At 47.6% G+C, this 27,742-nt stretch overlaps 1 protein-coding gene and 1 long non-coding RNA gene across 2 annotated transcripts in view; one reads left to right on the top strand and one right to left on the bottom strand.

Annotated features, from left to right (window-relative positions):
* Nucleotides 1–4,502: 4,502 nt before the first annotated feature.
* Nucleotides 4,503–14,818, top strand: LOC115068467. The gene is made up of 4 exons (XR_003847809.1): nucleotides 4,503–4,668; nucleotides 10,573–11,125; nucleotides 12,249–12,496; nucleotides 13,697–14,818. It is a non-coding gene; the product is annotated as an uncharacterized LOC115068467 (long non-coding RNA).
* A 4,332-nt stretch (nucleotides 14,819–19,150) lies between these two features.
* Panx1 (pannexin 1) overlaps nucleotides 19,151–27,742 on the bottom strand; it is a 47,437-nt gene continuing 38,845 nt past the window's right edge. The window contains exons 3-5 of the mRNA XM_008823117.3: nucleotides 27,305–27,525; nucleotides 25,227–25,885; nucleotides 19,151–23,488 (exon numbers count right to left, since the gene is read on the bottom strand). Coding sequence (XP_008821339.2) covers nucleotides 23,415–23,488; nucleotides 25,227–25,885; nucleotides 27,305–27,525 — 954 coding nt within the window. The 3' untranslated portion in view covers nucleotides 19,151–23,414. The remainder of the gene's footprint in view (nucleotides 23,489–25,226; nucleotides 25,886–27,304; nucleotides 27,526–27,742) is intronic.

The raw sequence follows: 27,742 nt of genomic DNA, 5'->3' as shown, positions 1-27,742 counted from the left end.
ATTTCTCCACCGGACTTCCAGACTGCAAAGCTACTATTTTTACTTGTGAGGAGTTGTCAAATCGAAGCTGGGGGCAAGCAGTAAAGCCTCCCATTCTGCCATATGGCTGATACCCCAAAGCTGGCTTCTGTTTTTGAGTACATTCTTAATTAACAGCACGAAGAACCCCGGTTTCCTTGGAATAAATCATATGGTAACCCAGAAGGGATTGCCCCCAATTTCCAATAACAGTATTGGTTCTCCAGCAGCAAAAGTAGCATGCCAACGAATGACGGCTCTATCTGTGGGAACTGTTAGGCTCTAGACCAGATTGCTGCTCAAGCCAGCCCGCCACATCCACCTCTTCCTTGCAGCTGCTGTAGAGGAAATGGCAGGTCCCTTATCAAAAGAATCTATGAATCTCTGCACCCCAACAAGCTCCGAAGGTGCTCCAATTCCAAGAGCATGAAAGACACCCATCTCACTTCCCCCAAGGAAGTTTACAGGCTCAGGTTGTCAGACTCTGGGACATCAGAGGGTTGCCGGTAGCGACACATCCCCCCTGTACAATGGGTACCCCCTCCTCTCCAACACCGTTGGAGTCCCACACTTCTCCCCTCATATTCTCTCCCTCCAACTGCTGGCTGACGGCTCCCAGGAATCAGAGCCATCCTGACTACACAGAAACCTCTTCTGAGATCCATAGGAAGGGAGTTCATTCTGCCACTTGGTCCTCATGCTGTCTCTGAATGCTGGATTCTTATGAATGTCATGCTCTGGGTTTATTGTTTATAATGAACGCAATCATGAATGATTTGTGTTGAGCATCTCCGGCCTGAGAGTTTTGTCTGTTAATTACTATTGGGAACAGTAAGATTTGAGGCCTGTGTGGGTTTTGTGGGCTAGCCTCACAAAGGATCATCTCAGCATTCTAAGTTGTTACCCTCATTTTACAAATGGGGAAACTCGGGGCGGGAGAGATGGCTCAGTGGTTAAGAGCACTGACTGCTCTTGCAGGGGACCCGGATTCGATTCCCAGCACCCACACGGCAGCTAAAGACTGTCCATAACTCTAGTTCTGGGGGGATCCAACACCTTCTTCTGACCTCCTTGGGCATTGCATGACATGGCCGCGCTTACACATATGCAAGCAATATACTCATTCACATAAAATTAAAAAATAATAAAATATTTAAAAATAAAAAAACGGTGAAGCTCAACATATTCAGAACCAGAAGCCACATCTGATCCCAAGTAGAGGCCAAACTCTCCACCGAGTCACTTGGTTTCCTCACATGGAAAGCTGAGCATATCCAGGCCCTCCCCGACCCCAACACAGGAGGCTTAGCCACGTGCGTCCCAGCCCGACGACAGTGAACCCACTTCTACTCTACAATCAGGTTCCTATTAGCTGACCCAGACACGGGAAGCCATGCCAGACCCCAGACATGGGGCCTCGGCGTATTTAGTGATCAGTCTGGCTCTGGCTTTTAACTTCCCTGGAAACTTACTGTACTGTCTTTAGAACGGGCCTTGGAGAGCCAGAATGACAAGCTGGGTTGGATCTGGCTCAATCTCCTGGTATTTTTCTGGGCCAGCTCAGCCCCTCGTGTTTCTTACATGTGGCTGGATATGCCCAACTTTCCATGTGAGGAGACCAGAGTGACTCTGTGGATAGAGTCTGACCCTTGGGCAGATTTGGATGTAACTTCTGGTTCTGTATGAATCTAGGCCACTCAGCAGGGTGCCAGGCAAAGGGCTGCTTCTCTGCCCTGCAAGTTCTCCTGTACTGCTGTCTGAAAATAAAAGAGGATCAGACCAAAACTGTACTTGTACAACTTGAACATTTCGTTCATAGGAAAATAATTTACTCTAGCGCTGGCATGACCATTTTTGTCATGCGATGTGTCAATTTACATGTCTTTCCCCTCATCTTAGTCAAGTTGCTATAACAAAAACACCATGGACTGCTTGGCTTAAATTGCAATCACTTATTTCTCACAGTCCAGATGCTGGGAATCCCCAAATGGAGGCATCAGGAGACACAGCAAATTGTACCTGCTGAAGAACCACTCCCTAGTTTGTAGACAGCCGCTTTCTTATGTCAACTCAAGGGGGCGAGGGAGAGGGTGGGACATAGTGGAGGGGGAGGGGAGGGGGAGAGAGAACTGTTTTATTCATCTTCACATTCCCTGCTTTATAACACAGTCCTCGGCACATAGTAGGCATTTAGGCAAACCGAGGTACGATTTCACCCACCTGCAGTCTGGGAAGCCAGTGAGTTTATTAGACTTGCTTATAGAGCAATGGGTGAGGGTTTGCTTGCTTACAGGAGTGTGGGTGCTCTCCCCTAATGCCTCACTGGAAAGTCGTCATCTGAGCATGGATGGTAGTCTCCCCAGAGCCACATAAAATGGTGAGAGCCTCCTCCAGGCCTCCTCAGCTTCCTCACTCTTTGCCCCCCACCCCGCCCCCCACAACTAGAGAAGACTGATTGGTTGGGAGGAGTGGCTGACTCCCCTACTCCTCCTTCCTTGCAGCATGTGACAGTCAACAGAGTTCAACTATGATGATCCTAGGCTTGGGGTGATGGCATCCGCTTGTCTGTCGAAGGGCAGTCCTATACAACACTTTGTTCTAACAAAGACACAAACACTCCAAGGCCACACAGCTACCAATGAGTGGAGCAATGAATGAAGATGTAGGGCCTAGACATCAGTCAGCACATGTGTGAGGTTGGGGCTCACTCAACACTGAGAGGATCCTCAGGTAGAAGGATTTCTGGCTGGGAGTTCAAGGTCAGCCTAAGCTACACAAGGAGTTCCTGGCTGGCCTGAGCTACAGAGTGAGATTCTGTCTCAAACAAGCAAATCAACAAATAAAAACTCTGCATATTAATAAAGTCTCTCTCCCCATGTATTTTCATACATAGATATGATATGTAATACATATAGATTTGTGTGTCCTGACACTTTGGCAAGCGTTGAGGAGGCAGAAATGAACATGGTCTTTTCCCCAAAAGATTTCATGATTAGGAAAACAAAAACACAACAAAATTATTCCAAGATGGAAACTAGAAACAGCATGTATCAAGCAGCCAAAGCCAGTGGATGCAGTAACAAGCAACTCTCCTTCCCGTGTCTTTCAGGCCATATGTCCTTGACCTCCACTCACGTTGTCATGACTCCAGGGCCACACCTGACACAGCAGCCATTACTGTTGCTATGACAGAATTAGGGAAGGTACTTAACTCACATGGATTCATCAAAGCTGCTTGGCCAGATCTAATCCAACTGGGGCCGGGAAGAACTTAACCCTGAAGGGGGCAGAGGGAGAATGGGAAACCTCTGGTGATCCTCGTGAGATTCACAAACATGTATGAACGAGTCTCATCAGGTCCACAGCCAAGGGGCATACTCTGAGCTGGGGTCCTGGTCATGGAGGGAGCTGCCACCTTGAACTGAGCCATGCCATACAAACACTAGTCACAGTGAGGCCCAGGGACCAGGAGGCCAGGCTGCAGGGAGGTCAGTCACCTTTGGGCTGCCCGAAGGTGGCCTGGGGTCCCCATCACTGTGCAGAGTGACTTCACTTCACTGGAGGCGTCCTTGTGTGATGGTGTTTAGAGCCACAACTGCCTATTAAATAGTTACCCTGTGGTCAGAGAGACTCACTGGAGGCTGATGGGGCACCTGGACTCATTTGCAGAGGACCATAAATTTAGACTAATCATACCTTGCTCAAAAAAGTAATATATGAAATCAGATTCCCTGAGGAGAGCATGTTCATCAAACACACCGAATCTAATTTCTGGTATGGAGGACAAGAGAACCCTTGAATTGATATTTGCTAGAATTTCTATAATCCTCTTGCACTTGGCTAATTCATTAAATGTGAGCATTTAAGCTCTTTCCCACTTTATGTGGTAGAATTTGTTATTTGTTTCTAGCCTAAAGCCTTTAAAAGGTGGCATGGCCCAAGTCCCTCCCAGCCTAGGCAGTGGTTCCAAGGTTTTGGACCCCCGATTTCTGTCTAATTGGCAACTCATTTACTTCTCCAAGCAGTATTAGGGTCTATAGATATTAGCCCAGTTTTACTAAAGGGCAAACTTAATCCCAGTAGGTAAATGAAGGTATGATTTGAAGCCTGGCCTAGTGTGAACTTAGTGCTCCACGCCCATGGTCATCTAGCGGGATGCATCTGGAGTGTATACCCCAGGGTCCCACCACCATCCCATGCCTGTGTTTGTCTCAGACCTTGTGTTCCCAGTTGCGTCTCATGACCCAGACAAACAAGCCCAGAAAGTCAACGTTTTGTGAGGCACAAAGTCAGAGGGAGTTCCATCTTGCACTAGAATCTGGTGGTTCCCATAGCAACGGAATCAATCAATCAACAAGGAGTTATGAGGGGCACCTGTAAATTCAGCCTGGCATTCTGAGCTCATCTGAGACGTAGGGAGGTGGGCGGGGCACAGTGATAGGAAGGGTGAACGCAATCCCAGGGCGTGGCTGCTGTGGTGCAGGCCTGGCTAGTCTCCTGTGACAAGCCCATGCTGTGAGAGGCCAAAGTTGAGTGTGAGTCACACAGACAGAAGTCCTCTCGGCTGCCACCCACTCAGGACCCCACAGCACTCCCTGGCTGGCCCACTGTGCTGGAGAATGTGAACAGAAACCTTGGCAGCTCCTGAAGGTTGGTGGAAAATTAGGGGCGGCTCTTGTCGGCTGAGCGTGGGCTAAGGGTTTTGTTATGAAACTGCATTTCTATAGGCGCCATACTCTCTCTTCAGTCATGGTATAAGCCTGGGGCTGCTGGGACGTGGATCTGATGAGGCTTATGGGGAATGGAGCCATCCTCCCCTCTGCCCTGACCACAGGCATCTGTGCTTTGTCATCCGTTCCACAGAGGCTGAAGAGAGGTGAATACACTGTAAGGAATGGTGGATTTAACAGTCACAACTAAACTGTTAAGATGGAAACCTCAGGAAAACCACTAGGCTGATCTACTGCTGCCCTGGGGCACTGATGATGCCGTGGTGAAACTACACAGAAAGGCTGGATCTCCCCCTTTGTCACTCCTGCTGACCCAGAGTGCTGGGTCACTTCCCTTGGTCACACTTGCCTTGGAGGCAGCCTCATCCCCTGGCTTTAATTAGGGGACACAGTCCTTCCAACTGTATGCCCAGGACCAGCACATGCCTGCCTAAAGATTTCCCAGGGCAGAGAGGAGCGGGGCCTCTGGGCTCTTTACCTGTTGGAAACCCCAGGAGTTGGTGGAACTGTTTCCAGGGTCTCACTGTAGAGGTTTCCTCTGTGAGTCAGGGAAGGAGCCTAGAATCTGCACTTTCCAGAATCTCTGGAAGATTCTGAAGTCTGTGGGAGTCAGGAACAGGGATTTAAAAAAAAATTTTTTTAATTATTTTTTATTTTATGTGTATGCGTGTATTGCCTGCATGTAGGTAAATGCACCCGTGTCGTGCAATGCCCACGGAGGACAGAAGAGGCTGTCAAATCCCCTGGAACTGGAGTTACTAACAGTTGTTAGCTGCCATGTGGGTGCTGGGAATCGAACCCCGGTCCTCTGTAAGAGCAGTCAGTGCTCTTAACCACTGAGCCATCTCTCCAGCTCCAGGAACATGGATTTTTGTCACATTTATTAAGTTTTTTTTCCTTTGTTTTTGTTTTTATTTGGTTTTTTGAGACTGGGTGTTCCTGTAGCCCCACCTAGAACTCGCTATGTAGACTAGACTGGTCTCAATCTCACAGAGATCTGCCTGTCTCTGCCTCTGAGTGCTGAGATTTAGACGTATGTGCCATCATTTATTGTGTGTATGTGTCTGTCTGTACACCTGTGTGCACGTATGTGGAGGTCAGAGGACAACTTGCAGGAGTCAGTTCCCTTCATCCACTGTGTGGGACCTGCAGGTCATCAGACTTGGTAGCTAGTACCTTTACTACTGAGGCATCTGGATTCTTGTCTAGCCCAGCAAGTCTCTGCCCCACTTCTCAATTCCTGACCTCTTGATTGTAAAGTAGAGAAAAGGGTATTGTAAAGGGGCCTCGTCTTCCCCCCTGTAGAATGGGTGTAATCAACTCTTTCTCCTGCTTTGGAGGACAAAGTAAAATGACACCAGTGTGTCATTTTCAGTCACCTGAAAGTTGTGTCCCCAAATTCTTATGTGGAAGCCCTAATTCCCAGTTGATGGCATTTGGGAGTAAGGCCTTTGGAGGTGGTTAGGGCATGAGGTTGGAGCCCTCATGAATGGGATTAGTGTCCTTAAACGGTCTGCAAACCAGGGGCAGGACCTCCCTAAAACTCCTTCCTCCATACCATAAGGAACATCTGGTGTACCTGACGCCCAGTTAGTGTTACTGTGTCAGCCCAAGTGGCTTCAGAATGCCCCCTCCATGGGAAGGACGTTTCTGACCCCTTTACCCTTGTACTTAAGGATGAACACTCACAGCTCACAGGGGTAGTGCTGAGTCTGAGCTCACGACAGGCCTCAGAGAAGGGTGTGCACATGTGGATGCTTGTCTCTTGGGCCAGGGTGGGCAGCTGAGAATGCCCAAGGGACCCGAGTGGGTGCTGCCCTGCTGCCGCTGTGAATGAATGGCATGGCCCTGGGTCGGGGGGGTTGTATTTCCCTGGGACTGGTGAAAGAAAGAGGAGAGCTTGTATGAAGGGCATGTGGGGGCCCAGGCCGCAGGCAGGGCCTCAAGTCCAGGTGTCCTTGAGGACTCCCATGGTTCCCTGAAACGCCACATGCTTCCTGAATAAGTCAGGCTCTGAATCCCTTGGCAGGAACAACCTCCTCCTTCCCAACTGTTCTCCCCTTATTCCGGGTTCAAGACAGCTGGATACAGCACCAGCAGTACAGTCAAGATTCAAAAACACTGCATGCTATGATAAACACGGCCCCACCGGAATCCCTGACTCTGAGAGTCTGCAGAGAGGCCCAGGGACCTTTGGAGGAAGGAACATGTCCACGTGCACTGTTGCAGGTTGTCCTCAGCCAAGGCTATGTCAGCCTAGGCTCTGGGGTCAGGCGTGCCCCAGATGAGAGGGCACTGAGGCCGGAGCACCACCGGAACTCTCAGGCCGCTGATTTCTCGCCCATGTGTGATAAGTAGTGAGCCCGGCAGTCTCAAGGCCTTCCTGTGGTTTGGATAGGTTTGGTCCTCTCAAAGGGTCTGAAGTGGGAAGCTCGGTCCCCACTGTAGTAAGGTGAAAGGCTGTAGGAGTTTCAATAAGTGGGTTTAGTTGGGGGTCCTTAGGTCATTGGGGTGCTTCCCTTAAAATGTGGGACCCTATGTTGGTTCTCCCAAGTGTCAGTTGTTAGAGGCCAAGTCTCACCTTTGAATTGCAGTCTGGCTCATGTCTCACCATGTGAACTCCTTCTTCCCTCCTTCCACTCCCTCCTCCGTCCCTCCCTCCGTCCCTCCATCCCTCCCTCCATTCTCTCCCTCCTTCCCTCCCTTCTTTCTCTCTCCTTCCCTCCCTCTCTTCTTCCCTCATGCCCCCGCCACTGCACTACCATCCACCGTGAGGTCTTCACCAGAGCTAACTTGGTGACAGCACCAGCACCTTTAACTTGGTGAATCTCCTTTAAAACCTCACTCAGCTCTGTGCATTTCACTACAGCAGCAGGAAACAGTGTGGTGCTTTAGCAAAAGGAAGACCCACTGTGTAGTAGGCTTAGTAAAGGCAACTCTTAGGGCAGAGAACTTCCTCCCTGTCCCTAGGCATGCACACTGTCACCTGGAGCACATGGTCAGGGAGTCCTCTGGGGACAGGCCTGACCGCTGGCTTGTTCTAGGAGATACAGGAAGAGGGAGGTGACTCTGGAGTAGAGATGAGCCTGGCTCAGCCTTACCTCACCCCTCAGTCCTCCTTACCAAAAGCCCTCTCACTCCTCCATGAGCCACAGGCCACTCTTGTCCCATCTGGAATGCCCGGATTCTTAGCCTGGTCAGTTCAAAGCGGTGCATCTAGGCTCAGCCCAACATGACTGGCTGGCTGAGGCTTCTCCCTCTGTTCCTAAGCACTCATCTGCTGCCTCATTGGGTTTCCCTCTGTGTCCCTCTATCTGGGCTGCAAGTCCTGAAGGACGGGGAATCTGCCACAGTGCTGTCTGCACAGAGGAGGCATGCTGCACGCCGCATGCTCAGTATGTGGATGAATGGGTGATGCCAACGAGGTTGTTGCAGGAACCTTGGTCCTCACCTTCCAAAGAAAAGAAGCAGCCAGGTGCGGCACTCTGCAGCACAGGCCATGGTCCAGATCCAACTTCCTCTCTTTAAAAAAAAAAAAAAAAAAAAAAAAAAAATTATTCTGTGGGCAGACAGACAGGCAAGAACAGATTTCCCATGAAAAAAAATTATTATTTTTTATTTTATGTGTATGCATGCATTGCCTGCATGTAGGTAAGTGCACCCATGTCGTGCAATGCCCACAGAGGTCAGAAGAGGCTGTCAGATCCCCTGGGACTGGAGTTATGGACAGTTGTTGGCTGCTATATGGGTGCTGGGATACGAACCCCGGTCTTCTGCAAGAACAACCAGTGTTCTTAACTGCTGAGCCATCTCCCCCCTCCCCACGACTTCTTCTCTTAAAAGCTGCTTGGTTGGGGGTGAGTTAACCCCTGTGGACTTCACTCTCCACATTTGTACAGTGGATTGATGGTGCATCTCTCATCTAGTAGTGGGGCCTCTGACCTAAGCATCAAATGAGCCAATGCCTTGAAAGCATCAGATGTGGTATTTAACACATAATAAACCCCAGCAAGCCTCGAGCTAACTCCTGTCAGTGGCCTGGCCAAGCTACGAGCACAGCAGGTAACTCGCATTTTATTTTGTGTGTGTGCTCTCTGAATTCTCCAGTATAACTATATAACCCTAGTCCAACCAGGAAAAATGCGTAAACGTGCTAAGTCCCACCCACCAGGGTTGTTGCCTATGGCAGGGCTTCTTTTAAGGTGACCAGCTACAAGCTGAAAACACAGTGAATGTTAAACCGTGATGAGAGTTATATCAGGTGAACTCAGCAGCTTCTCATCAAGTAACCAGAGCAGACTCTAGGTCCCACTTGCGCCAGGCATTGCACGCTGGTTATCCATCACAGGTCTTCTGAGGAAAGTAAAATTAGCTATTTTTTCCCTGTGGAATATTGGTATGATGGTGATTGAAGAACTTTATGAAGACATACATCCATACCCAGAAGGAGCCAGGCTGTGGGCCTCAGAGCCTCTCAGGCACTATGAGTCTGTTCAGAGAGTCCTCCTCAGACCAGGGCCACTGTGGGGAATACAACAGCTCGGCAGAATTTAATGTGTTAGAGAATTCTGACCCTTCCTAAGCAGCTCAGACCTGTCATTAAGGGGCTGAGAAGGCGGGTGTGGAAGAGCAGCTCCTGATGGAGTGCAGGAACCCACAGTAACTCTCTGTGCTCTGTGGGCAGAGGCAGGGAAGGACAGAGGACTTACTTCCACTACATTTATTTCTGTATTCGCTGAATTTCCTCCCCCACTTTTTTTTTTTGCGATGAATATGTCATGTTTGCTTCATCTTTCAAATTTAAAAATGAAGTGAGAATGTGGCAAGAAAGGAAGAGAAATTCCGAGGTCCTGGGGCTGTTTTGGGGTGTTATCCTCTGCCTGCCATGGCTGTCAGGCTGCAGGTGCTTGGACCTGAACCACGCATGATGCGGGCCAGGAGCAGGGTCTTTGCTTCGCCCACACAGCCCTGCACGAGGTCTGGGGGCTGGGCTCCCCACAAAGCTTACAGCCTCCCCTCCTCAGATGGGGACGATCTCACCCACATCCCATCTGGCTTATCCTCAGGGGCTCTCGGAATCAAGGCTATTCCTGAGTCGCTTTGACCACAGCCACACCGCCCTCACTGGTAGCCTCGGCTGCTGGGGAGTAGGAAGGGGCTTGCCTCTCAGCAGTGCTCCTCACAGGGCTCTTCGCAGATGAACTTCCCACCTTTCCGTCCTGTCACTTCCTTTGCACTTGGGAGTTACTTCCGAGGTAAACAAAAAGCAGGGCTGGGGCTGCAGTACACTTGGTACAGCGCCTACCTGGCGTGCACAAAGCCGTGAGTTCGATCCCTGGTACTGCATAAACACGGGCATGGTGTCCCATGTCTAAACCCAGCACTCGGGAGGCAGAAGCAGAAAATCTGAAGTTCAAGGTTATCCTCAGCTATGTAGCAGGTTTGTGAGCCTCCACGTTCCTTAACCTTAGTTCTCATTTGTGTGTGTGTGTGTGTGTGTGTGTGTACGTGTGTGTGTACACCCACATGTGTGCCATAGTGTACATGTCAGAAGACAGCTTTCAGGAGTCGGTTCTGGGCGACTGCACCTCATCTTCCCCAGGAGTGTGCCTCAGGGACCATAGATGTGGGTTCCCAGGACAGAACCCGGGTGGCCAGGCCTTCAAAGGTGACCATCTCGCCAGCTCCCGTCTTCGTTTTGCCACGGTGATTCCTAGGGATACTGTGAAGTCACAGGCCTGGAACAGGACGGGTCTGGACTTCCTTTGTCAGTCTCATCTTTGAATAAATACAGTTCGAAGTGCTGAAAGTTTTTTCCTCATAGGAGCTGCATGTCTCGGGGAAACCAGCATCCTGCCTCCCCACACCAACTTCATCACCCCGAGGATGGTTCACGGACTCGGTCAGGAGCCCAGCTTTGACAACCAAGCGCTGCAGACTAAGGGGGCCTCGAGGGCGACTCACCGGAAGCAGACCCGGAAGCAGATGGAGCAATGGGAGGAGCTCTGAGACGGGAGCCAGTGACCTGCGCCTTCTACCCTCTCCGGGCCTTATCCCGGGGCTCTAACAGGAAGCCATGGGATGAGCGGAGCTCTAACCACCAGGCTTTACAAAGAAAGAGAAAAGGAGAGCAATGGGAGTTCCAGGCACTGGGCAGTGCTGCTCAAGCTGGTCTCCATCTTCAGCAGGGGCTCAGAGCCGGCTGCCATCAAGGAGACCCGCTATCTCCCGAGCACCCTCCAGTGGCTGGCCGTGCTCTCTGTGGGGTGCTCAAAGGATCAGCAGTTAAAGCAAGTGATGATGAATGCGATGAATGCTCGGACAGGTCTCAAGGTCATCGTTATCCTAATTGAAAGTGTTACACACTGATTCCACCAGTAGGTATCCTTAACAGTAGTACTGAAGGATGAACTGGTGGTGGCCTGGGATGAGGCATGGGGTAGGGGACGGATGTGCGTGTACCCGGGGTGGTGAAAGAGTTCCTTTGTGGTGATGAACAGGTCATCCGGATTGTGAGACTGTACTCCATTACTAAGAGGGCACCGCTGAGAAAGGTGGATGCCGAGGCAGCACAGAGGGCCTTTCGTCCGCTTTTGCCGTATTTTGCAACTCTGTGTGTTGCAATTCAAAGTCTGTTAAAAAGCCTGTGAGATGATACTAACAAGAGACCTAGGGAATCAGTGAGACCACACGAGGTCACATTTCTCTGGAAGAGAAGTTAGTAAAGATGTGATTCCATGTGTGCTGAACAGCTTTAGTGTCAACAGACCTGGGTAGAGGGATCCTCAATTGGGGAATTGCCTCCATTGCACTGACCTGTGGCCATGTCTATGGGGGAATTTTCTTGATTGTTGAGAGATGTGGGAGGGCCCAGCCCACTGTGGGTGGTGCCGTCCCTGGGCAGGTGGGCTGTAAGAAAGCAGGCAGAGCATGGGCCAGGGGAGTAAGCCAGTAAGCAGTGTTCCTAGATGGGCTGTGCTCCAGCTCCTGCTTCTAGGAGCTCCGACCTTGGGCTCCCTGATGAACTGTGACCTGGGAGATGTAAGCCAAATAAACCCTTTCATCCCCAAGTTGGTATTGGGCAGTGTTTTGTCACAGCAATTAAAGACAAACTAGAACATTATGTCTCTGACCCCAAAGTTGTGGGCTTCTGTCTACCACAATGCCTTTCGTATGAAAAGATGTTCTCAGTAGTCTCCTCTTCAAAGTGCTCTGTGACTGTCCAGTGTCTGACCCTGTCAGGAGAATCCTTGGTCTCTGTGAAGCTGCCCTGTATCTAAGAGCCCATAGACTGTGAATGTCATGTCTGACCCTGCAGGGGAGCTCGTGGGTGCAGCTTTCCCCCCACCTGGGCAGGGGGAGTCTGACAGCTCTTCTGAGAGGGACTCTGTCACAGTGCTCCTATGGCACCCCTGCCCCATCAACTGGGCCCCTGTGGCTTACCCTGGGAGGGTGAAGACACTTCACTGATGTTCTCTGCTCCTCCCTGCCTCCCTTCAGTGAATGCTCTGTGAGTGGCAGCAGAGACTGAGGCTGACATGGCATGACTGACTCATTCTTCACTTGGTCAAACTTTAATCAGCCTTCTACGGCCCTTTCATGAACTTCGTGTCAAATCTATTTTTACCAAGAAACTTCCAGTGTGTGATCGCCTTCCAAGTCAGATCAGGGTACCCCACTGTCTGTCACCTTTCACGGAGTGCCTGATTCCCCTTGGTCTGTCTTCAGAAAGAATCTTGAAAGGCCAAGTGAGCTAGAACACCACCCCCCTGCCTTACCTCTGGTGGTTTCCACTCCTGAGTCCACCCCGCTTCTTAGCTATATAATCCATTTGTCTGCTGCATTTGGAGTTGGGCTCAACACCTCACTGCAAAATCCTATTTCCCTGGCTTCCAAACCGATTAAAAAGGTACTGAATAAAAAATGCCTCATCACACTTTAACAGTTACAGTTGGAGAAGGCTCGACGAGGCACCAGAATTTAACACACTTATACCGTCTTTGGGGAGAACAATAAGAAGTAAATACCAGTAAAACACCCGAGGCAGGTTTGCGAGGGGGCTGGGCAGCAGTCACCAGCTCTTACACACATCTGCTATAGGTTAAACTATTTTGAAGACAGGAGGTATTAATGGGCATCTTGCCATGAGCATGTATAAATACTAAGACTCGTCAGGTTTCAAAGTAACTGAATATGCCTCCATTTATTAAATCCATGTATCGAGACAGATCTTTCAGAAAGGAGATGCACCTTGTGGCATTCCTGGGTGGGGACAGGCACATCACAGTCTCTTTTGACCTGCTCTGTCAACATAATAACCACTAGCCACACGTGGCTTCCAAGCACTTGAAAAGAGACCAGTCTCAAGATGTGCTGTAAGCAAGAAATTCAGACTAGCCAGGCATGGTGGCACACGCCTTTAATCCCAGCACTCGGGAGGCAGAGGCAGGCTGATCTCTGTGAGTTCAAGGCCAGCCTGGTCTACATAGTGAGTTCCAGGACAGCAGGGGCTACAGGGAGACCCTGTCTCAAAAAGACAAAGGGAAAAATAAAAGAAATTCAGACTGGATTTCAAAAATTTGGTCCAAAAAATATAAAACATGTCAACATTTCTTATACTGAAATACTATGGAGATAATATTCCAGACATACTGGGCTGGTTGCGCAGATGCACACACTTTCATTCTGCTCATTCCATTTCTTTGTGTGGATACGAATTTGAAAATGACAGATATCCCATTATATCCCGTCGGACACTGTCCAAACCTAATTGTCCCTATAGTTTGCTCTTTTTCTTCCTCTTGCGGCCGCTGGAGTTTGGGGAAATTACTTTTTTCTGAAATGGAGCTTCTCTTCTCTCAGGGGGGGTCGTATTTATAAAGTACTTGGAGGGTGTGAAGACAGATCCTCAAGGGCCTCTGCACTCGGTGCTGTTTCCTTTTTAACAGGCACTTCTGATATTCAGAACGAACAAATGAGATGAATGTTAAAAGCTCCGAGTCTCCTTACCTCTGAAATTACTGTTAGAACATTTCCTTTTACATTCCTGAAGTTTCCATGGAAGCTTGGGTTCCACCAGATGATCTTTGCTTAGAGGTAATGTAGATTTCATTTCTGGGGGTTGGAAGTGATTTTTGACGGTACTTTGGATCCTCTTGTTTTTCATTTCTTTGTGTCGGAGGAAAGACACAGAAACTTTGGAGCAAAGCTCTTGGAAAATGTGCCACTATTGTCCGTCACTGACAGGCTTGCCTTCCCCCAGGGGCTTCCCTATCCCAGAGCACAAAGCAGCACCACGTCCTATTTTTCTGTTATGCTTTCACGAGGGGAGCCCAGAACACGGATGTTGAGGGCACAAGAGACAGAATTCGAATGAGCAATTTCAGTTCAACTGTGTTACTACTGTGACTCAGTTTCATCTGGCCGGGTGCAGAGCTGTGGGCTTGAGTCAGCAGCCGCCAGTCCAAAAACTCCCTCCCCACCTACCGCACTTGTTAGGTGGTGGGGAGTATGGAAGAATACCCTTTCCTGGATGGACATGCGCTGAGAACAAGGGAAATGTCTCCACTTCTACTATAATGGCATCATAACCTCTCACATGTTTGAACACTTGGTCCCTGGCACATGGCACTGTTTGGGGAGGCTATGGCACTTTTAGGAAGGGGTGCATGGCTGGGGACAGGCTCGGAGGTTTTATGCCTGGTCTGTTTTCCCTCTGCTTACTGTGTACTGATGGAATCTCATCAGCCAGATTCCTGCTCTGTGCCTTCCCTGCCTGTTGCTGGGCCAGATGAGCTCCAGTCTTCTGGAACTATAAGACAAAATCAACCCTTTCTCTTCTAGGTTGCTTTTGTTGTTGTTGTTGCTGGTTTTTTAAAAATTTTTTTCTAAGTTGCTTTTGGCCAGGATATTTTATCACGGCAACAAAAAAACTGCTAGAAAACCCAACTGCACTCTAATCTGATAATATGGAACGCTAGAACCCTAAGAAAGAGAATGAAGTTGACCACACAGGTCAGTTAGCATGAGTGCACATGGGAAGATGGGCCAAGGCAGGAGGAAGAGCCTCAGAAAGGTCCTGGTTAGTGATAGGTAAAAAGCAGCTGTGTGACAAATAGGGTTGATCAGGAGAAAGCAGAGTTTATTAGCAAAGGAACACATGGGGTAGATTCTCTTCTGGGTAGGGAAAATGTCTGCCCCGGGTTGTGAGTTGGGTTCTTTTTAAGGGGGAGGCTTCTGCTTCCTGCAGAAGGCGAGCAAATGTATTTTTTTTTTAAAGTTGGGGGGGGGGAGTGGGAGAGTGGGACTGTTAAAACCTGTCCTCTTTAGAGATCAAAGAGGAAGCCTACTGTGTTGGCCAAACAGTGGAGAAAAGTCTGCTTCTCTTGACTTCAAAGACCAAGGTGTTTATCAGCTAGGTTCCCTTTTCTCAGGAGCATGAGAAGTCCTTGGGATCCAGTTGGTGAGGGGGCAGGGCTATCTGAACCTTAACATTCCAGCCTTTTGTGTTATAGGATAGGGGGTGCCATTGTCTTGCTACTTCCTGCTGGACAGGGTTGACGTGGGGGAGGCTGGATTAGGGGTCGATCAGACAGCAGGGGTTCCCTCTTCATGCATCTCAACAGGGCCCTCTGATGGTTGACAGGCGTTTGTGTACATGTGGAGAGAAGGAAAGTAACAACTGATTAAAATTAGTAAGAGTTAGTTTTTGGATTTGGTCCTGAAAATATCTGAAGAGGCAAGGAGCAATGGTTAGCACCAAGGCAATAGCTCTTTTTTCATTTTTCTTTTTCTGCCAGGGCTGAACTGGAGAGTGATGGACTCAGGATTTGTTTTCAGGCATTTTGATAGCTGTTGGAGTGGCATCTTTTCCCTTTTTTTAAGAGCTAAATAACTGAAGGAAGTTAATGAAACCTTGTAGGAGGCAGGAAAGACAAAAGGAAACATTAAGAGATTAGGTTAAGAATAAATAAAATGTAAACAGTACTGAAAATAATTCCATTAGCTAGTTTCATTATAGTCAGTAATACCCTCTGTTGAAATTAATTTACACCTTAGCAGTTCTCAACTGCACAGTGCCTTTACTCTCAGGCTATTTTGTTGTTTTCCTCCTTGTCCCAGGGTCAGGGGCCAGCCTGAACCTGGAAAGGTCTTGGAGAACACATTTTGAGATAACAGGCTTGAGTCTCAAGTGGGAGGGCCAATCCCATCTCCAGAATCAGCGTCTCTGTGAGCTCAAACAGCATGTGACAATTTACCAATATAATTAATATTACCCTGATATTATAACTAGAAAGCACTCAGGGACCGATGGGGCAGGAACATAAGCAAGCATAGAGCATCTGAGCATCAGAGAGGGAAATAACTCCATTCCAGAGAAAAACAGGCTTAGAATCATGATGTAGAAAGGGGAGGAGTTAAGACAAGTAGAGATGGCGTCTCAAGCCTCTCAGTCAAGTAGACTATTACTTTTTACCTCTCCTTGTTGTAACTATGTGTTGGTAGTAGCTTGTCTCTTGTAAGGTTTTGGCCCTAGAGTACAGCAGATTTCCATGTGCTTCACAGGTCTAGTCATCACAAAGTGTCAGCTCCCTTTGCACCTTGAAGGCAAATGGCTAGAAAAACTTTAAGCTCCCTTTAGAAACTAGAAAATATACTATGTAAAACAGTAGGAATTTAAAAGTTATTTTTAGAAATTAGCAAATACCATATAAAAGATGTTTAAATCCAAATAATTCCTTTAAAACTATTAGGTAAGGATGTTATGCAAACAATGCTAAAACCTAAAAACAATTTCTTTAAAAAAACTCTAAACTTTTAAAACAATGTAAAAACTTAAAAGTCATCTTTAAAAACCAGTACGTATACCATACAAGAAGCTAAAACTCGAAGTAATCCCCTTTAGAACCAGGGAAAAATCTTAAATCTGTAAACATTTAAACCATGTAAAAACTTAATGGTCATCTTTAAAAACCAGTAAATATACCATAAAAGAAAAGAGTACCCTCAGATATACATATATAGATAGATATAGATATAGATATATCCCAAATAGAAAAGCCAATCAAAGAAATCCATGTTTCTCACCAATCATTGTAGCTGTGAATGCGAAGCAGAGTTCTCAGGATCTTAATTTCTAGACACAAGCTATGCTGGAAAGGAAGCTCATGAGGGCAGCAGAAGGAACAGAGCATATGAATCAGTGTTCGTTGGTCTGAAAGCATATGACTCGCCTGAGCAGCGCCTGTGACCTTTATGTATAGTGAGATTTAAAATGGTTAGGTCTAGTCAGAAAAGTAGGCACCTGAGCACCAGTTGCTTGATGCCCAAGAGGGTCTAAGATCAAAATTTTGAGCCCCTTTGCCCGAGAAAGAGTTTAGGAGAAAAAAGGCTTTTAAAATGTTTTTGTCAATGGGGCAAGCAGCCTGAAATTGTTTAAATGATCCTGCAAAGTTGCCCAGCTGGTTTAGGCTAGCTGGGTCAAAATGGGGAGAAAGCATCCCCTAAAGGGTTCTTAGCCACATTTATAAGAGAATTTAAGAATGGGCCCAGCTGGAAACTATCATTTCATTAGAATGTTAAAGAAAAAAATTCCCAGGGCAGGCGAGCTGGCAATCTTGGCTCTTGGCACCTACCTGGAGGGGGTGAATAGCAGGAAGGAAAAAAAAAAGCCTTGGGGTCCTGCAGGTTTAAAGCCTGCATGGGAGGTCAGACACGTGGGGGGCTGGTAGGCACACAGCAGGGAGTAGAAAGCTTTAGTATGGGAGGGGGAGAGAGAGGAGAAGGATACAGAGCATTTGTATGTGTTGGATTGAACGGTATCAGAAATCATCCTGAGTAAAGTGAGGAAGAAAGGCAGTGGAAGAGGATAAAGACAGGAAAAAGGATGGAAGACAGCAGAGCTTGCAGGCCCATGGCAAAGGAGGAGGGGAGAGGGCGAGATGCCGGTGGTGAGTGGCCGGTGGGGGAACTGAGATAGGGAATGGATGAAGCAGGTCCATCATGGTGACCACAGTGCTGACTGGGAGTGGTGAAAATCAATGGGAAAGGAGATCAAAAGAAGACACAGGCAAGGCAGAGTGTTTACAGTGAGGAGAGCCAGAAAGAGGTGAGAGCAAAGCAGAGGGCTGGGGAGAGGAGGAGAGAGAAGAAGTGTACCTGAGAGCCAAGTTAGCGGTATTGGAGAAGTCCAGGCGGGTTCCTTGAAGTAAGAACCGGGTTTTGGCACCATCCCATCTGGTAGATAAAAAAGTAGCCATGTGACGAATAGGGTTGATCAGGAGAAAGCAGTTTATTAGCAAAGGAACACATGGGGTAGATTCCCTTCTGGGCAGGGAAAATATCTGCCCTGGGTTGTGAGCTGGGGTTTTTTAAAGGGGGGAGGCTTCTGCTTCCTGCAGAAGGTGGGAAGATGTCTTTTTTTTTTAAAGTTGGGTGGGGGGGGTAGTGGGAGAGCAGGACTGTTAAAACCCATTCTCTTTAGAGATCAAAGGGGAAGCCTGCTTTGTTGGCCAAACAGTAGAGGAAAGTCTGCTTCTCTTGACTTCGAAGACCAGGGTGCTTATCAGCTAGGTTCCCTTTTCTTGGGAGCATGAGAAGTCCGTGAGGCCCTGTTGGTGAGGGGGCAGGACTATCTGAACCTTAACATTCCAGCAGGAGGCAGAGACAGTAGGGTCTAGGCAGAAGCTTCTGGAACCCACATAGTGCAACTGTCACATTGATTGCAACCTATGAGACCCCGAGCAGAGGGTCCAGCTGGGCTGTATCCAAACTCCTGACTCGGAGAGATGCCAGGTAAGCAATTCCTATTACTTTGAGCTGTTAAGTTTGCAGTCCTTTGCTATGAGGTGGAGTGACCCTTCAGGGCAGTGTGGGGGGTGTGGTGGACCAGGAGGCAGTGATAGCCTAACATTTAAGGAATACTTAGTCTATGCTAGTCACCCTGCTAAGACTTTGCATGGCTGTGGTTTATTAAACCTGTGAAGTACACTAATTTGCATTGCAGAAGTATTTTCCATGTGAATAGAGGTGGGCAGTCCAACTCATGTACAGCTGCATGTGGTCCTGACAAAGAGCCCTCAGTCAGACAGCATGGGCTTTATGCTTTAAAACCGCAGCCCTTCATGGGGCTGGAGAGATGGCTCAGTGGTTAAGAACACTGACGGTTCTTGAAGACTCGGGTTCAAATCCCAGCACCCACATGGCAGCCAACAACTGTCCAACTCCAGTTCCAGGGGATCCAAGAGTCTCTTCTGTCCTCCATGGGCATTGTATGACACGGGTGCACTTACATGCAGGCAATACACATACACACATAAAATATTAAAAAAAACAACAACAACCCAGCCCTTCACGGACTGTCTTTAGTCACTGCCAGATGGATTTCAGCAAGTGCCATAGAGCCGCCCGAATTCTACAGGGAGGGACAAACCCAAAGTATTTAAGACTCACCGTCTACTGCATCGTCTGTGAAATGATTCTTCTAAAGAGAACGCAAGAAATTGCATGACACTTTGTATCACTTAGAACTACATTTTATTTGGGGACATCACAGCAAGGGGTGAAACACCTTTTCCCCTTCGTCTCCAGCAGCCTGGACTGTGAGCCGGTCAGCTCTCTTCAGATGGACATCAGCATGAACAGAATGCGGAGTGTGGACAAGTGAGTTCTACAGGAAACGAAGTCCAGCTGAAGTGCAGCCAGCACACGTGGCGCTCTCACCTTCTTGGTCCGCCACCACCACTTGGTCAGATCTTTGGGCCTTTGTGGAATAAAAGCTAAGGATGATCTGAATTTTTAGTCATTCTTCATCTGTTCGAGCATTCTTACCAAACGACACAGCAAGAACAATTATGTAGTTTTCTTTAAAAGTTTGGGAGAATCTTAGTCATTAGAAAGAATTTAGGTTATACACAGAGCATCACTATTGAATTCCACCAAACTGCAGTTATGCTGCTTTTAAAAAACCAGCTTGTTAAACAAGGAGCTGACTGTGTCAGTCTTTACAGTGAATGCTTGTCCCCCTGCAGCACCCAACCAAGATTTTTCTCCTGTGGTTGGGCAGGGAAGAAAGGTACCTCAAGACACAAGAAACATCTATAACTTTCAGGAACCCAAGGAACACTCACCAATCAAAAACTACATGTTTCAGTGACAAAGTATTTTACAGCTAAAAAGGGATCCAGAAACACAATACATCTAATTTAACGCAGGCAGGAAAACCAACCACGAATTAGTATCTACTGTACTCCACATATGACAATAGCATCTCTGTCGATCTTTCTAAAAGAAGTTTCACTGTACTTGTGAGAAGTAAGGGCCGAAATACCAATGACCTCTCGTTCTAAAAGAGCTGTCTGTCTCAGTGCCTGCAGATAAAAACCTCAATTACTGGTAATTGTACATCTCAACCCACAGCTCCTTTAAGAGGTTTATTCTGGATAATTATGGATTAAAACTTCCATCTCCCTAGTCACTGCAAGACAATCTTGAACTTGGAAAGTGGTCATGACTCACTCCACAATCAAAAGCTAAGACCGTCAGTGTTTACAGTGGAAGGGTGTTCCTCTGCAGAACCGTTCTCCTCTACCTAGAGGACAAATTAACCTTCTTCCTCCGTCCCCCCTGCGGAGCTCCACAGGCCTTTTAAAATCAAATCGTAGTGCCAACAAACTAGGATTTCTCCTACCATTTCACCTGTTTATTCACCAAGGTGTTTATGAGTGCCTGGCGTATGTCAGGCACTGTTTTCCAACTTGGTGACACAGCAATGAGTCAACTCTGACCTTTGTAGATCTTCTATTTATACTGGCCCAGTACAACCAGAAGGAACCATGCAGGAACACATCACCTTTCATAGCTAGACACTAGGTGGGAGAGGGTGTGTTGTAACAGGTGTTCACACACATGAAGCATACATGCAAACCAGACCCACCAAACAGGTGGTGTTTCTAGTCTCCTGACAGTGCCTCTATAAGGCTGGGTGATATTTTATAAGTAGTGACCTATGCCCAATGTCCCCACGCTCTAGAGGGGCAGAGCAGGGACAACATCTGAATGAGGAAGACTCAGGAAAATCAGCTATCAATGCTGGCTGCTTGGTCACTCCAGGTTCGAGTCTGTTATTGACCTTGTTGCGTCTAGAAAAACGAAGACAAATAATAAATAGGCAGAGTTTTCTCAAAAGTGTGCAGATAGAATTAATTAAGCAAACATGTACACTCCAGTCTCAGGCCAGAAATTTTCCCAAGGGCTGGGTGGCCCCACTAGGCACAGGGCATGCTCTCCAGCAAGCACGGGCTGTACACAGCAAGCTCTACCATACACCTGAAGTGATGTGTGTCTGTCTGAGGAGTCTGTCTGTGGCTTAAAATACCCCTCAACTTGAAGAAACTGCACTGGAAGCCTCCGTGTCCCCTGGTAAAATCACATATTGCAGAACACTGCTTCTAGGATGATCCGCAGTCTGGCTGCCATGCTGCTGAGGAAGTCTGGTTCTGATGCCTTTACGAGGAGCCTGGAAACAAGGCCAGTGACCCCAGAGTGGTCATTTTAGGACCTGTGCATGCCTGTAATAAAGCAATGCTTACAAAAGCATTCCTACCATACTTAGAAACTCAAGAACAGTCCTAAGCTGGCCAGTCAGTAGACAGGAGAATTAACTCTCCAGACCAGCGTACCGCTGGGTATCCGGACCAGCCCCTTGGAGCTGTAGCCACTGCTCATCAGCAGTTCCATGTGTCCACAGGCTTCTCCCTGTGCCTGCAAGGGAAGTGTGAAAAGCAACTGGAACTCCTGACTGTTCAAAATCAGCTACTGTTTTACCCAAACGTCAATCTAGAGAGGATTTTGGCTGAAGAAGCTTCAGAAGGTCATCTAGAAAAATCACAACTAGGTCTCCAAAACCATGAGCCATGGAATCGAGGGCAGGGGCTGGGAAGAAAGGATACAGTGCTCCCACACCACAGAGGACTGCCTGTCTTTACTGTGGGTACTCCATCTTCTCTACCTATGTCTCTGCTGCCTGTCACCAGGCTCTGAAGTCCTTCGATATGACACAGGACCCTCCTAGCCCTCTCACCGTGCCTGGGATGTGGGGGCCTGCTGAGATCAGAATGGGAAGGGGAGGGTGAAGCAGGACAGCCGCCAAGGACCTCAAGCTCCGAGTTGGACAGAAGAATTACACATGGTTGGGCTGGGAAAATTTCTCATCTTATAAATAATACCAGTTTTTACCACTTCAAAATTACGAGTATTCCATAAGAAAGATGTAGCTTTTGGGAAAAAAAATCCATATCCTAGAAAAATATTTTAAAAATCTTTTCAAGTTAAAAAAAAAAAAGGAAGAAGAAAGCACCGTAGAGAACAGGAACGGAGCGTCTCAGACATGGCAACACAAAACGAACAAAATTGGTGTCTTAGGTCATCACCTCTTCTCAGTCACAATGTAATCCAACAGTAATAAACATCGTGGACAGCGTCATCTGATGCTCTGATTGCATTGAGTTTTCCAACTCAGAAACTGCCACAGATACAAAGAAAATCTGCTTTTCTGTATATTACAAAAGGCAAACCTCAGCTTATAAAACTGCTTCTGCACCAAAAAGCAGCAAGACTAGGTAGACAGTTGTCTCTAATGAAGTACGTGTCAGGCTCCCGGAGATTTTCACTTAAACGTGTTAAAAACGAGAAGGTCCACAGTCGAGGGCTTTACATCATGAACATGCAGTAGTACATTTACACAGCACATGAACAGTTCTAACACCCTCTGAGTCAGCACACGTTTATAAAGCCAGGCATGGTGTTCATGTCTGTAATCCCAGGACTTGGGAGGCTGACGAAGAAGGTTTCAGCGTCTGAGGCTGAGGCCAGTCTGGACCACAGAGTGGGACTCACAAAACACAACACAACACAACACAACACAACACAACAAAACGATAAAACTGTTCATAAAACAACGTTTGTATTTCTCTTAACCACTCACTTATATAATTTATTATTTAATTCCTAACAATGCTACAATGTTCTTCTTAAATGACATCAATTATATAAATTAAAACGTAATTTAAAAAGCTGTGCTAAAGTGTAAAGAGAATCAACAGCTAGGATGAGGATCCAAACATGTCACCTGTATGTTATCCATGTGTTCCACACCACTGGGCAAAGCACCCCTTGCTGTAAGAATTCCCATGTTCTGTTGATGTGCTTCAATAAATCTTGTCCTGTTCCAAATGTCTCTGATAAGATTGATCGAGAAGCTCTACACTCAGATTTCCGCACTGGGCCTTCGTCCCAGAAGTCACATGGTATGACCTGGTACACTTCAGACTCGACCTGGTTAGGTGGGTTTGCAGGCAGCACTACTGGCTCAGAATGGTGTTTCTCCAAGGCAGGAGGAGAAGGCTCTGTGCTCCTATCAGCCCTTTAATGAGGACTTCCACAAAGGAGGCTTACTGACCTCGGTATTGCATCTTGTGGGAAGTGCATAAACCATCCTTCCTTGACATTTGCTGCCTAGGATGTCCACTAGGGATTCAGTAAGACACGTGCTGTATCTCTACCTAAAACAATTTACTGCAGGCTAGCTACAAACCCAACAGAGGCGCTTCAGCCAAAATGAATCCTCTGCCACCGAAGTCACGGGCTGGAAATTCAAGGGTGAAGCCATCAGCAAGAAGAATTGAGAAGTCTCTGCCGAGCGTTCTTTTCTGTGTTAATAGTTTCACTGTGCATGTCCGGATCTGTCAAATTGAAAAACCAGTATGTATAAAAGGAACGACCACTGCTAGCCAGCTTCTGCCAAGGATCTCTCCTGTGCTCAATCTTACTGCTGCTTCTCAGTCTATAGTCGGAACACGTCTACATGTGAGTCTGCAGTCTCATGTGCTCAATCTTACTGCCGCTTCTCAGTCTACAGTCGGAACACGTCTACATGTGAGTCTGCAGTCTCCTGTGCTCAATCTTATTGCTGCTTCTCAGTCTACAGTCGGAACATGTCTACATGTGAGTCTGCAGTCTCCTGTGCTCAATCTTATTGCTGCTTCTCAGTCTACAGTCGGAACATGTCTACATGTGAGTCTGCAGTCTCCTGTGCTCAATCTTACTGTTGCTTTTAAGTCTACAGTCGGAACACGTCTACATGTGAGTCTGCAGTCTCCTGTGCTCAATCTTACTGTTGCTTTTAAGTCTACAGTCGGAACACGTCTACATGTGAGTCTGCAGTCTCCTGTGCTCAATCTTATTGTTGCTTTTAAGTCTATAGTCTTGAAGTTAGGTCAAGGCAACAAGTTGATAAACTCCCCTTTTAAAAGAGAAAGTCAACTAGTGGCATGAAGGTTATGGGGGTAACCAACTACTTTCTGACTGGATCTGGGGCCTGCTCTACAGGAGGGAATTCAAGCCCGGTACCACAAACCTGGTCAAAAGCCCATGGCTTGTGAGATCATAGGCCCAGCGAGAACCTACTACTGATGTCTTGCTAAATCATATGTTGTCAAACTGTATTCTAAATACTTATGTTTATATCCAGAGATTAGTACTGTTCTCTCCCTTGGCCAGAGACCTTTCTGCTGTGGTTAATGCAGAGACTCATAATGAGCCAAAGTGTTGAGATTCAGTGACTGTTGAGTACTCACTCAGTCCTAAACAGGACATCCGTATCAACACCTTCAAGGCTTGGGAAACACCACAGAAGAAAGGTCAAGAATGTAAGAGCCAGAGGAAGGGAAAGGGTGCTGGGAAGCTGTCTTCTGGACCTGGACACGACATGGCCTTTGCACTGTAGCTATGGTTACCTGCACAAGACTAACAAGACCAGTCATTCCATCGAGCAGCACTAATTGGACTCAGAGTGTTACAAAAAAGAAGAAAAGGGATAGGAGAGACAGCTCGGCAGTTAAGAGCACTGGCTGCTCTTGCAGAGGACCCGGCACCCACATGGTGGCGACAAACCGTCCTTAACTCCAGTTCCAGGGGAATCCGATGCCCTCTTCTGACCTCTGCGGCATTGCACAACACGGGTGCACCTGCATACATGCAGGCAATACACTCATACACATAAAAAAAAATAATAATAAAATATTTAAAAAAAAAAAAAAAGAAAAAGAAAAACCATGAAGGTAGGAGGGGTATATGTTGGGAGGCATCGGGGGAGTAGAAGGTAGGGCAGATATGATCAAGATACACGGTACACACGTATGAAAGATTAATAAATAGAAGATACACAAGAAAAAGAAGAGGAAGTTGGAGAACATAATAAGGAGGTCAGAGGTACAGGAAAAAAAGCTAGAAGACAAAATAAATTCCAGCAAGGGGCACGGTGGCATCGATCTGTTCCTACTCCCTCCTGGTCCCGAGCTCCCCTAGGACCACACTACAGCAGTGGTTTGAGTAACTGCAGGGTAAAGATGGTCCAGCTCTGCGAGGCGCTGCTGCAAGTGCTCTGGGGCTCCCACCACACCTGCCTGGAGAGCCCCCTACCTTTGAGCTCTGCTGCCCGGCTCCCCTGGCCCTCTCCCTTGGCCTCTACCGACATGGGACTTTTTCCATCGATGACGTCCATCTTGATCATGCCAAGGTTAGTCAGGAGCAGCATGGGATCGAGCCCCTGCCCACTGCTTTTAATGCTCTCCAGCACCTTGAGACACTTGTATGACTTGAGTTCGCTTACGTTCTCCTCTAAGAAAAGGTTGTAGAGGCTCAAGTCGTTGTACCCTTCAGATTTGAAATGCAGAACATCAAAGGTGGGCAGGATTTCATAGACTTTGAGGACATCTGTCTTTTGCCGGAAGGGGACAAACAGCGTGTACACAACCACAGGGACCAGCAGAGCATACATCACGAGGTTGATGAAGCTGAGCAGCTGGAAGATTCCCACCGCGATGAGCTTGCACTGGAACCGGTCAGGAATGCTGCTGTCGTTCTTCAGGACCCCAGACTTGATGCTGCACACGAATTCGTCTGAGAGGGAGGACAGGCTGAAGTAATAGCTGAGGTAAACACACGCCAGCAGTAGGATTGTGAACGTCAGCACGCGACAGCTGATGTACTTCATGATCAAATGGCCAGAGCTCTTCTTTGTCTTCAAGTACTGCTCCACGATTGGATACTTGAAGTGGCTCTCAGATATTTCCCACAGACTGAAAAGGAAACAAAATAATCCAGACCCTCACCAATATCATCCAATGTCAAATGACACATCCAGCAACGATACCCTGGAAACTCCAAGTACTCGCACTGGAACGTCATTAGAGTACTAGGGGATAAAATCAGTCTTAGAAAAGGAAAATAATAAAACATGTGGAAGAAGGGGTGAGGGGACTGTACTGGACTGAGGACCAAGACACCTGCTGCTAGACCGTGTCTTCCACATGACAGGAAGCTGTACCCTGAAATCTCAATAAATGTGGTTGTCTAAACGAGACCTGCTATGACAAAACCAGCTGACATGCCAACGTGGATGGGGGAAATGTCACAAGTTTGCATGTCCAGATGGAGAGCTACAGGAAACCATGGCTACCGAGGGAGGAGGAATCAGTTTTCTCTAAGGCCGAGCTCCCTGATAGGCCATCCAATCCCAAGTGGTCAGCCCTAAACACATGCACATATGAGCACCACTAAATGGACTCAGTAGGTACACATGTGCATATACATAAGACTAATATTTAAAGAAGAGGTCAGGGAATTCAGAGGGGGTGGGGGGAATGTGGGAGGAGTTGGAGGGGGAAGGACAGAAAAGATGTAAACACAGTGCTCATGTATGAAATTCTCAAAAATTTAAATAAAAAATAAGAATAAAGAAAATATACTTTTCCTTAATATTCTAAAGATAGTCTGGTAGATTAAATGTGAGTTAATATTTAGAAATTCTTAGGGTAATGTCTGGTACCCGGAGGTAAATATCAGTTAAATAAGTTTATCAGATCCTAAGTAGGAGCTGGTGGTTTTTCTTAAACCACCATCTTGCAGTAAAGAATGCAGAATAAGGTAAAGAATTTTGGGGGCCAAGTAGAACACATGCACTTCTACACTCCAGCACAGTTTGGGTCTCCGGGTCACCCGTGACTACAGGACAGTTTTCCAGAAAGAAGGGCAGAAGACATAAAGAAATGTACTTAGTTATTAACATTGCTCTCAGTTGAAAGACATAATGTACTCGACATAAAGAACTCAACACAGTATCTGGGGCATATTATGTACTTTTTAGAAAAGCTATTATTACTACCAGCTGTAGCAAGAATTGGAAAGTGGGAAGGCCGGGCAGCACCTACTGGTTCTGCCCCCTCATCCTTTCTCTAAGCTTGGCTATCTCAGAATCCTCGGTGTATCTGTCTCCATCACAGATCTAAGCAGCAAGCTGCATGTGGGCCTTCACCTGCAGAGAGACTTCACTGGACAGGGAAAGGAATCTTGACCTGAGGATGCCAAGGTCCTGGGAGAGTTCCCTGTCACTTGGTGGATGAGACCCTGACCCGCCCAGACATCCCACCACCTTCCCATTCATCTCAATCAGAGATGTGGGTCAGTCTGGCAGGACCGAGGGCCCTTCAGGCTGTTACCTCTGCCCCACGTTCTCATTCACTGTAGGTGGTCCAACTCCGTCCCTCAGGTCCATGTCTCGTGCGCTCTTGGCAGCTTTGATGGCTCGGTTATAGACTTTGTCAAGTTCTTCCATGATGAACTTCAAGTCTGAGCAGAGGTGAGGAGCTGCCGCAAAGCGCCAAAACAGTGGGGGCAGGTACAGGAGGATGGCGAACAGCAGGAGGATGTAGGGAAAGAACTGAAAAACAAGAGCCAGACACCGTCAGCAGGCCTGTAAGGGCCAGTCACCGTCGGCAGGACTGTTAGGGCCGATCACCGTCAGCAGGCCTGTAAGGGCCGGTCACCGTCAGCAAGCCTGTTAGGGCCGGTCACCGTCAGCAGGCCTGTAAGGGCCGGACACTGTCAGCAGGCTCTTACAGGGTCTGCTGACCATGCTCACTCGTGGCCACCGGCCC

The sequence above is a fragment of the Nannospalax galili genome, unplaced genomic scaffold (genome assembly GCF_000622305.1).
Source record: "Nannospalax galili isolate Female #2095 unplaced genomic scaffold, S.galili_v1.0 scaffold469, whole genome shotgun sequence".
In the NCBI taxonomy this organism is placed as follows: domain Eukaryota; kingdom Metazoa; phylum Chordata; class Mammalia; order Rodentia; family Spalacidae; genus Nannospalax; species Nannospalax galili.
The sequence above is the reverse complement of the archived record's forward strand: the minus strand, read 5'-3'. Positions and strand labels throughout refer to the sequence as shown.